Here is an 11,056-nt window from a genome sequence, read left to right as displayed (position 1 = left end):
ACAAGCAGAGGTGCGCAATCAGAACTTTTTCGATAGGCTGACCAATGTAGTGGCCCACAGTCCACGGCCAGAACCACACGACGTCAGAAATCAGTCCCATTTGAAGCTCCCTGTGTTAACGGTCCCAGAATTTTCCGGTGATTACACTGTCTGGCATCACTTTAAAGACATGTTCAGCAGCATTGTTCATCTTAACCCTCGCCTCACTGATGTGCAACGTATGCAATATTTGGTCTCCTCAATCAAGGGAAATGCGAAGAAGTTGATTGATAGTTTGGCCATCACAGATGCCAATTATTCTGTTGCGTGGGACACATTAGTGGGACAATATGACGATCAGCAGTCTGTTGTGCATCATCACATTGCGCGCTTTTGCACGATGCCAGCAATTTCCACTTCCTCAGTTGATGCTCTTACGGATCTTTTTGCCACCGCCAATTCAGTTTTAAATTCCCTCGACGCACTTGATGTCAAGGAAAGAGATCCGTGGGTCATTTATTTGCTTTTGGAGAAGCTCGACCATGAAACCCAAGTTCTGTGGTCTCGCGAGGTTAAGAGTCAATCACCAACGATGGTCCAATTCTTGCAGTTTCTGAGAGAGAGACTAAAGTCCATTGCACAGTGTAATTCTTACCCGGCCAAATCCTCATCTCAGGCCACCAAGTCCACTCCAGCTGGCCCAAACAGCAATAAGAATCTCAAGCCACAAAAAGCCACAGTTATTCTGCCAACTGCACAATCTCCTTGGCCTGGGATGCAAAGGAAGGCAACAAGTGCGTTCAAGTGTCACAAAGTCATTGCAATTGCCACTAAAATAGAACGTATTGGAAATTCGTAGGAACAACAAACTGTGCCTTGAAAATGTATCACCGAGGACACCATTTGGACGAAGCGAGTGTACTTTTCACTACGCCCGGAAATGACCTCCAAACACCAGCAACACCACTTCTTGCACGAAGCCACTTCAAGTCTGAGTCCCTCACATCCACTCTGACTCAGCAGCGGACCCAATCGAATTGCATAGTGCCACCCCACAGGACACTTTCACAGTCTGGGACCCTCAAACAGCCATCGTCGGCTCTTCCACTGCCTCTCGCCCTGCTGTGAAGGTATTTCTAGAGACGGTTGTGGTACGAGTCTTGGATAAGTTCGGTGTTCCGCAGCTGTGCAGAGCTTTGCTGGATTCCGGAGCTCAAGTCAATCTGATTTCACAGCCCCTATTCCAAAGACTTCGGCACCTTGCCTCAAATCACTATGTCGACGGAACTCCCATTCCCTCCCTCCCACCCCCCTTTTGTGGCTCTGTACAGGGGAGGTTGGTTCGGAGGTCGGAGCTAAGTCCAAATCCAGCTGAATGTTGGTGGCAGCATAGTCGACAATCAAGACGTCCATTTTTCGATGGACATGCACAGCACAGGGTTTCCGCCAGTAGTTGGATACTAAACAGTTGCCTATATTGGAAGGTACAGGTGGATCAGATCGCCATTCCCTCAGAGATCTCCCTTGCCGACCCAACATGGCATGTGTCTCAGCCCATTGATTTGCTGATAAGCAACGAATTCTATAACGAGATATTCACCAGACAGATAATGAGATTGGGCAAAGGCTTGCCAATTCTCAAAGAGAGCTGCTTTGGATGGGTTGTTTCTGGCGCCTATGCTAGCTCGTCACAGACGCGACAATCAGACCAGGTCGCGTATGTTGGAACGACGCTGGCCTCCATCGACTCATCGGTCCGGAAGTTTTGGGAAATAGAAGAAGTTTCCACTGCCCATCCTAAGACCCTTGATCATGAGATCGTGGAGAACTGCTTCCAAGAGTCCACTGTCCGCGATGACACTGGAGGATATGTTGTGAAGATCCCCTTTCGCCCCAGTTTAGTGCGTCTTCATAACAATTTGCCAAATGCCACCAGACAATTTCTCAGTCTCGAGCGTCGTTTGTCCGCCAACCCAGAGATAAAAAGCCAATATCACGCTGCGATGCAGGAGAATTTCGACTTGCGATTTTTTGAGGAGGTTCCCCCAGATGAGATCACTTCCACTTCTTACTATATGCCTCATCACGCTGTTGCTAAGAAGTCCTCCTCAGGAGTTAAAGTTCGCATCGTCATGAATGCCAGTTCAAAATCCCAAACAGGCCTCAGCCTGAATGATGTTGCCATGGTGGGCCCGACAGTTCAGCCCGACATCGTCGCAATTCTCCTCAGATTCCGAGAACACCCTTTTGCATTCTGTTGTGATATCCAGAAGATGTATCCTCAGGTGCTAATTCATCCCTCCCACAAAGACTACCATCGCATTGTGTGGCGATTCCGAGATTCGGAACCCATTCGTCATTATAGGGCAAGAGGAGTTTGCTTCGGTGTAAGTTCATCGCCTTATCTCGCGACAAGAGTCCTCATCGATCTGGCGGATAGAGAAGAGGTAAAATTTCCACTCGCTGCCAAGGCACTGAAAGAGAATTTTTATGTGGACGATTGTCTCGCATCATGCCCATCCATTTCCGATGCGCTTGAAACTCAACGGCAGTTGAAAGAATTGTTGAGTTCCGCTGGCATGACGCTCGCCAAATGGTGTGTCAGCAGTCCAGAAATCACAGAGGAAGTAGAGCCCTCACAGGTGCGCAGCATCTTTCCTGAACAATCCAAGGCTCTAGGCATGCTTTGGCACCCTCAGGATGATGTTTTCGTCTTCCAGCTCACTCGAGATTTCATTGACGTCAATTCAAAGCGAGAAGTCCTCGCGGCAATTGCGTCACTTTATGATCCTCTTGGTTTCGTCTCTCCAGTGATTGTCATCGGAAAATTGATCATGCAGGCCCTTTGGAAAGAGGAAAAGTTGGATTGGGATGATCCGCTTCCGGAACATATCAGTTCCCAATGGAAACAATTAGCCGAAGGTCTTCCAACCCTTCAGGAGATCAAAGTTCAGCGCCCAATGTCGACTTTGACGTCTCCCAAGTCCACCGAGTTGCATGTCTTCTGCGACAGCAGCTCAGTTGCATATGGTGCCGTGGCTTATGTGGTCACAGAGGATGATATCCATGGTCGCCAGTCTCGGATTCTGATGGCAAAGTCGCGCATTGCTCCCACATCGTCGATCACCATCCCCAAATTGGAATTGTGTGCCGCAGCTCTAGGCTCTCAGTTGGCCCACAAGATCAGAAATGCTCTCTCAGTCACGGAATATTTCTTGTGGACAGACTCGACGATTGTTTTGGGGCAAATCAGATCAAACCGTATTAAATTTGACGTTTTCACCGCGCATAGAATCGCTGAGATTCTCAGACTGACGGACGTTTCGAAATGGCAGCACGTACCGGGAGCCTCAAATCCTGCGGACGTTGTATCGCGTGGTATGTTGCCCACAGAATTGAAAAGTTCATCTATATGGTGGACGGGCCCAGAGTTTTTGTTGGGTAAGGCCGAAAACTGGCCTCAAGACCCGTATAGTGTCACGCTCATTGCTTCGTCGACTGCCATTATCAATCAGGTCCCAGAAAGTCACATCCTTGACACCATCCTTGAAAGATCCAGCAGTTATCTGCGGATACAAAGAATCCTAGCATACGTGCTAAGAGTCCTGACAGGTTCGCCTAGTCGCATTAGAGGTCCCATTACATCCCAAGAACTCCTAAAATCAGAGCACAAACTAGTATCTTTTGCACAAGCTCAACACTTGGCAGAAGTGAGATCAGCCATTGCCGATGGCACCATGTGGACCAGCAGGAGGTTCGCCCATGTGCGCCACTTGACTCCCTTCATTGATGGAGAGGGAATCATCAGAGTGGGTGGCCGACTGGCTCAATCGCCTGCAAACTACGATGCCCGCCATCCAATTCTTCTGCCCAAGTGTCGCCTCGCCACGATCATCGCCACCCACACACACAAGAACAACATGCACGCGGGACCACAACTGCTTCTGGCCACTCTGCGTCAGAAATATTGGCCGCTGGGAGGAAGAAATCTGACCAGAAACGTCGCTCGCTCATGTGTTGTGTGCTGGAAAACCAAGCCGATCCGACAGGAGCAGAGAATGGGAGATCTTCCCACGAGTAGGACAGATCACGTGGCTCCATTCAAAGTGTGTGGCATCGATTTCTGCGGCCCAGTCCTCACGCGTCCTAGCTACAAGAGAGGAGGTACATCATATAAGACGTACATTTGCGCCTTTGTCTGCTTCACGACGAAAGCCATTCACCTGGAAGTTGTCGGCAGTCTCTCATCCGAGGGCTTCGTCGCTGCGCTGCGGAGATTCGCGGCCAGGAGAGCTGCTCCAAGCGACATCTTCTGCGATAATGCCACCAATTTTCGCGGAGCCCGCGCAGAGTTGGCAAAGTTCCTGCGAGACATCCAGTCATCGCCAGACGTTGTTTTAGAGGCAGCTCCCAAGGGCATCAATTGGCACTTCGCGCCACCAAGATCTCCTCATCATGGCGGACTTTATGAGGCGGCGATCAAGTCCCTCAAACATCACTTAGCCAGAGAAGTTGGACAGACTATTCTCACATTTGAGGAGTTGAACACCATCGTAGCACAGATCGAAGCCATCCTCAATAGCAGACCAATCACGCCACTCTCCGAGGATCCAAATGAGATGTTCGCATTGACTCCTGGTCACTTTTTAGTGGGACGCCCACTGAACGCGCTCCCGGATCAGACGCTCACAGATGTTGCGCCAAATCGCCTCTCCAGATGGCAACTTTGCCAGAAGATTCTGCAGCACTTCGCCCATCGTTGGAGGAAAGAATATCTCCATCTTCTCCAGAAGAGAGTCAAATGGACGCAGGAAGCGGACAATTTGAAGATTGGCGATATCGTTCTCATCGGCGACGATTCAATGGCCACACATCAAGGGCCAATGGGCATCATCGAGGAGCTTCATCCGGGCAGAGATGGACGATGCAGAGTCGTCACGATCAGGACAGCAAGGGGTAAATACAAAAGGGCAGTTCAGAGGCTGTCCAACTTGCCCATCGAGGGACTCCCGCCCTCATCATCGGCCCCCCCAGGATGTTGACGCATTTCAGTGCAGAAATATCGTCGAATGCGCTTCACGCCATCGCCACGATAAGAAAAACAGTGCTTTATCAAGTCCCGCTCGGGCACCAAAATTTTATCTATTTGCTCTCTCTGTTTGTGATTTTGTTTCCTCACTCTTATACCACGCATACAGTACCAACTGATAAACATCGTGATTATACAATTTATTGAAGTTATAGTAAAATTCCCAAGTCAGAAACTTTGCCATTTGAAGTGTAGAAATTTGCAATACAAGTAGTTTAAGTGAAGTGCAAAAGTCTCTTTTTTTCACCTCCGCCGCTCATCATTTCATCTCATCCATCAGCCAAGCTGTGCCACCAGAGGGGGAGAAAAATTTTTGCCCTCCGAGCCACATAGGCTAATAAGTGAACAATTGCAGGTTGGTGCCCATCCATTTTGGTCCTTCGAGCCGGATAGGCTAATAAGTGAACAATTGCAGGTTGGTGCCGCACCAAAATTTAATCTATTTGTCTCTTGTGTAATTTTGCCTTCACCACTCTTTACCAGACCATCCAGCGTACCACATCGCGACTTATACACAATTATTGAATAATTAAATTCCAATTCAGCAACTTTTGCCATTTGAAGTGTAGAAAGTTTAAATATATTCGTTCTAAGTGAAGTGGAATATCTTTTTTACACCTCCACCGATCACCCAAGCTGTGCCACCAGAGGGGGAGAAAAATTTTTGCCCTCCGAGCCACATAGGCTAAATAAGTGAACAATTGCAGGTTGGTGCCCACCCATTTTTGCCCTTCAAGCCAGATAGGCTAAATAAGTGAACAATTGCAGGTTGGTGCCCACCCATTTTGGCCCTTCGAGGCAACGCCGACCAATTTGCGAAGGCGTCCACCAGCTTTTGCGGTGACCAAGTGCAGTCCACGCCGCCATTCAGCTCTGCCGTATCAATCTTCACACGCCAAGTAAGTTGTAACAGTGTAGAGTGAAAATTTGTGCAATTCCCATCTTTTTTCCTTTCGCTCTCACCCTGATTAATCATGACTCTCCTGAGCAAAAGAGCAACACTTAAGGGTCACCTGACTCGCATTGAAAATTATGTTGATTCCGTTCGCAAGGATGAGGCTTCCTTTTCGGCTACAGATATTGCCTCCAACATAACTAAACTTGATGACCTTAAAGCTCAACTCACAATGGTTCATGAAGAGCTAGTGAATACGGGAAATAATTCGGTGACTGAATATGAGGAGCACTCGAGAATCATGGAGCGAATTAGTCAGTTGAGGAGAATTTTGGGTGATGCTTTGGACCGGAAGGATGATAATGATGATCCTTTGCCCATCCCTGGCCCTTCTGGCTCTAATCATCAGCCATCAGCTCAAATTTCTGGTGATTCGTCAATTGCTAATTTAGAAAAAGCTCTTGCCATGCTCATTACTCATCAAGCACAAGCAGAGGTGCGCAATCAGAGCTTTTTTGATAAGCTGACCAATGTAGTGGCCCTCAGTTCACGGTTAGAACCACACGACGTCAGAAATCAGTCCCATTTGAAGCTCCCTGTGTTAACGGTCCCAGAATTTTCCGGTGATTACACTGTCTGGCATCACTTTAAAGACATGTTCAGCAGCATTGTTCATCTTAACCCTCGCCTCACTGATGTGCAACGTATGCAATATTTGGTCTCCTCAATCAAGGGAAATGCGAAGAAGTTGATTGATAGTTTGGCCATCACAGATGCCAATTATTCTGTTGCGTGGGACACATTAGTGGGACAATATGACGATCAGCAGTCTGTTGTGCATCATCACATTGCGCGCTTTTGCACGATGCCAGCAATTTCCACTTCCTCAGTTGATGCTCTTACGGATCTTTTTGCCACCGCCAATTCAGTTTTAAATTCCCTCGACGCACTTGATGTCAAGGAAAGAGATCCGTGGGTCATTTATTTGCTTTTGGAGAAGCTCGACCATGAAACCCAAGTTCTGTGGTCTCGCGAGGTTAAGAGTCAATCACCAACGATGGTCCAATTCTTGCAGTTTCTGAGAGAGAGACTAAAGTCCATTGCACAGTGTAATTCTTACCCGGCCAAATCCTCATCTCAGGCCACCAAGTCCACTCCAGCTGGCCCAAACAGCAATAAGAATCTCAAGCCACAAAAAGCCACAGTTCTCTCTGCCACTGCACAATCTCCTTGTCCTGGATGCAAAAAAGAAGGCCACAAGTTGTTCAAGTGTCACAAGTTCATTGCCATGCCCTCCATAGAACGTCTGGAACTTGTCAGGAACAACAAACTGTGCCGAAAATGTATCACCGAGACACATTTGACGAAGGATTGTACATTTTTCACTTGCCGGAAATGCTCCAAACACCACAACACACTTTTGCACGAAGCCTTTCAGTCTGAGTCCTCACAATCCACTCCTGCTCAGCAGCAGACCCAATCGAATGATAGGCCCACAGACACTTCACAGTCTGACTCCACAGCCATTGTCGGCTCTTCCACTGCCTCTCGCCCTGCTGTGAAGGTATTTCTAGAGACGGTTGTGGTACGAGTCTTGGATAAGTTCGGTGTTCCGCAGCTGTGCAGAGCTTTGCTGGATTCCGGAGCTCAAGTCAATCTGATTTCACAGCCCCTATTCCAAAGACTTCGGCTGCCCAAATCTCTGTCCGATGTGTACATTGGGAGGGTGGTTGGAGGTGGAGCCAAGTCCAAATTCCAGGCTGAATGTTGTGTGCAGGCAGTTGACAATCAAGATGTCCATTTTTCGATGACATGCCAAAATGTTCCCGCAGTGTTGGAACAAAAGTTGCCTAATTGGAAGGTACAGGTGGATCAGATCGCCATTCCCTCAGAGATCTCCCTTGCCGACCCAACATGGCATGTGTCTCAGCCCATTGATTTGCTGATAAGCAACGAATTCTATAACGAGATATTCACCAGACAGATAATGAGATTGGGCAAAGGCTTGCCAATTCTCAAAGAGAGCTGCTTTGGATGGGTTGTTTCTGGCGCCTATGCTAGCTCGTCACAGACGCGACAATCAGACCAGGTCGCGTATGTTGGAACGACGCTGGCCTCCATCGACTCATCGGTCCGGAAGTTTTGGGAAATAGAAGAAGTTTCCACTGCCCATCCTAAGACACTTGATCATGAGATCGTGGAGAACTGCTTCCAAGAGTCCACTGTCCGCGATGACACTGGAAGATATGTTGTGAAGATCCCCTTTCGCCCCAGTTTAGTGCGTCTTCATAACAATTTGCCAAATGCCACCAGACAATTTCTCAGTCTCGAGCGTCGTTTGTCCGCCAACCCAGAGATAAAAAGCCAATATCACGCTGCGATGCAGGAGAATTTCGACTTGCGATTCTTTGAGGAGGTTCCCCCAGATGAGATCACTTCCACTTCTTACTATATGCCTCATCACGCTGTTGCTAAGAAGTCCTCCTCAGGAGTTAAAGTTCGCATCGTCATGAATGCCAGTTCAAAATCCCAAACAGGCCTCAGCCTGAATGATGTTGCCATGGTGGGCCCGACAGTTCAGCCCGACATCGTCGCAATTCTCCTCAGATTCCGAGAACACCCTTTTGCATTCTGTTGTGATATCCAGAAGATGTATCCTCAGGTGCTAATTCATCCCTCCCACAAAGACTACCATCGCATTGTGTGGCGATTCCGAGATTCGGAACCCATTCGTCATTATAGGGCGAGAGGAGTTTGCTTCGGCGTAAGTTCATCGCCTTATCTCGCGACAAGAGTCCTCATCGATCTGGCGGATAGAGAAGAGGTAAAATTTCCACTCGCTGCTAAGGCACTGAAGGAGAATTTTTATGTGGACGATTGTCTCGCATCATGCCCATCCATTTCCGATGCACTTGAAACTCAACGGCAGTTGAAAGAATTGTTGAGTTCCGCTGGCATGACGCTCGCCAAATGGTGTGTCAGCAGTCCAGAAATCACAGAGGAAGTAGAACCCTCACAGGTGCGCAGCATCTTTCCTGAACAGTCCAAGGCTCTAAGCATGCTTTGGCACCCTCAGAATGATGTTTTCGTCTTCCAGCTCACTCGAGATTTCATTGACGTCAATTCAAAGCGAGAAGTCCTCGCGGCAATTGCGTCACTTTATGATCCTCTTGGTTTCGTCTCTCCAGTGATCGTTATCGGAAAATTGATCATGCAGGCCCTTTGGAAAGAGGAAAAGTTGGATTGGGATGATCCGCTTCCGGAACATATCAGTTCCCAATGGAAACAATTAGCCGAAGGTCTTCCAACCCTTCAGGAGATCAAAGTTCAGCGCCCAATGTCGACTTTGACGTCTCCCAAGTCCACCGAGTTGCATGTCTTCTGCGACAGCAGCTCAGTTGCATATGGTGCCGTGGCTTATGTGGTCACAGAGGATGATATCCATGGTCGCCAGTCTCAGATTCTGATGGCAAAGTCGCGCATTGCTCCCACATCGTCGATCACCATCCCCAAATTGGAATTGTGTGCCGCAGCTCTAGGCTCTCAGTTGGCCCACAAGATCAGAAATGCTCTCTCAGTCACGGAATATTTCTTGTGGACAGACTCGACGATTGTTTTGGGGCAAATCAGATCAAACCGCATTAAATTTGACGTTTTCACCGCGCATAGAATCGCTGAGATTCTCAGACTGACGGACGTTTCGAAATGGCAGCACGTACCGGGAGCCTCAAATCCTGCGGACGTTGTATCGCGTGGTATGTTGCCCACAGAATTGAAAAGTTCATCTATATGGTGGACGGGCCCAGAGTTTTTGTTGGGTAAGGCCGAAAACTGGCCTCAAGACCCGTATAGTGTCACGCTCATTGCTTCGTCGACTGCCATTATCAATCAGGTCCCAGAAAGTCACATCCTTGACACCATCCTTGAAAGATCCAGCAGTTATCTGCGGATACAAAGAATCCTAGCATACGTGCTAAGAGTCCTGACAGGTTCGCCTAGTCGCATTAGAGGTCCCATTACATCCCAAGAACTCCTAAAATCAGAGCACAAACTAGTATCTTTTGCACAAGCTCAACACTTGGCAGAAGTGAGATCAGCCATTGCCGATGGCACCATGTGGACCAGCAGGAGGTTCGCCCATGTGCGCCACTTGACTCCCTTCATTGATGGAGAGGGAATCATCAGAGTGGGTGGCCGACTGGCTCAATCGCCTGCAAACTACGATGCCCGCCATCCAATTCTTCTGCCCAAGTGTCGCCTCGCCACGATTATCGCCACCCACACACACAAGAACAACATGCACGCGGGACCACAACTGCTTCTGGCCACTCTGCGTCAGAAATATTGGCCGCTGGGAGGAAGAAATCTGACCAGAAACGTCGCTCGCTCATGTGTTGTGTGCTGGAAAACCAAGCCGATCCGACAGGAGCAGAGAATGGGAGATCTTCCCACGAGTAGGACAGATCACGTGGCTCCATTCAAAGTGTGTGGCATCGATTTCTGCGGCCCAGTCCTCACGCGTCCTAGCTACAAGAGAGGAGGTACATCATATAAGACGTACATTTGCGCCTTTGTCTGCTTCACGACGAAAGCCATTCACCTGGAAGTTGTCGGCAGTCTCTCATCCGAGGGCTTCGTCGCTGCGCTGCGGAGATTCGCGGCCAGGAGAGCTGCTCCAAGCGACATCTTCTGCGATAATGCCACCAATTTTCGCGGAGCCAGCGCAGAGTTGGCAAAGTTTCTGCGAGACATCCAGTCATCGCCAGACGTCGTTTTAGAGGCAGCTCCCAAGGGCATCAATTGGCACTTCGCGCCACCAAGATCTCCTCATCATGGCGGACTTTATGAGGCGGCGATCAAGTCCCTCAAACATCACTTAGCCAGAGAAGTTGGACAGACTATTCTCACATTCGAGGAGTTGAACACCATCGTAGCACAGATCGAAGCCATCCTCAATAGCAGACCAATCACGCCACTCTCCGAGGATCCAAATGAGATGTTCGCGTTGACTCCTGGCCACTTTTTAGTGGGACGCCCACTGAACGCGCTCCCGGATCAGACGCTCACAGATGTTGCGCCAAATCGCCTCTCCA

At 48.9% G+C, this 11,056-nt stretch overlaps 2 protein-coding genes across 2 annotated transcripts; both read left to right on the top strand.

Moving 5' to 3' along the window:
- Positions 1–1,589: 1,589 nt before the first annotated feature.
- LOC132265505 (uncharacterized) lies at positions 1,590–5,021 on the top strand. Its single transcript, XM_059766201.1, has one exon. It carries the CDS (start codon positions 1,590–1,592, stop codon positions 5,019–5,021), a length of 3,432 nt encoding a protein of 1,143 aa, XP_059622184.1.
- Positions 5,022–6,042: 1,021 nt separating this feature from the next.
- On the top strand, positions 6,043–10,961 carry LOC132265514 (uncharacterized; the record flags this gene model as incomplete). Its single annotated transcript, XM_059766210.1, has 1 exon — positions 6,043–10,961. A coding segment is annotated over exon 1 (4,919 nt), but the record flags the coding sequence as incomplete, so codon positions are not given.
- Positions 10,962–11,056: the final 95 nt, after the last annotated feature.

This window comes from Phlebotomus argentipes, unplaced genomic scaffold, assembly GCF_947086385.1.
Source record: "Phlebotomus argentipes unplaced genomic scaffold, Phlebotomus argentipes genome assembly contig_20, whole genome shotgun sequence".
In the NCBI taxonomy this organism is placed as follows: Eukaryota; Metazoa; Arthropoda; class Insecta; order Diptera; family Psychodidae; genus Phlebotomus; species Phlebotomus argentipes.
The sequence above is the reverse complement of the archived record's forward strand: the minus strand, read 5'-3'. Positions and strand labels throughout refer to the sequence as shown.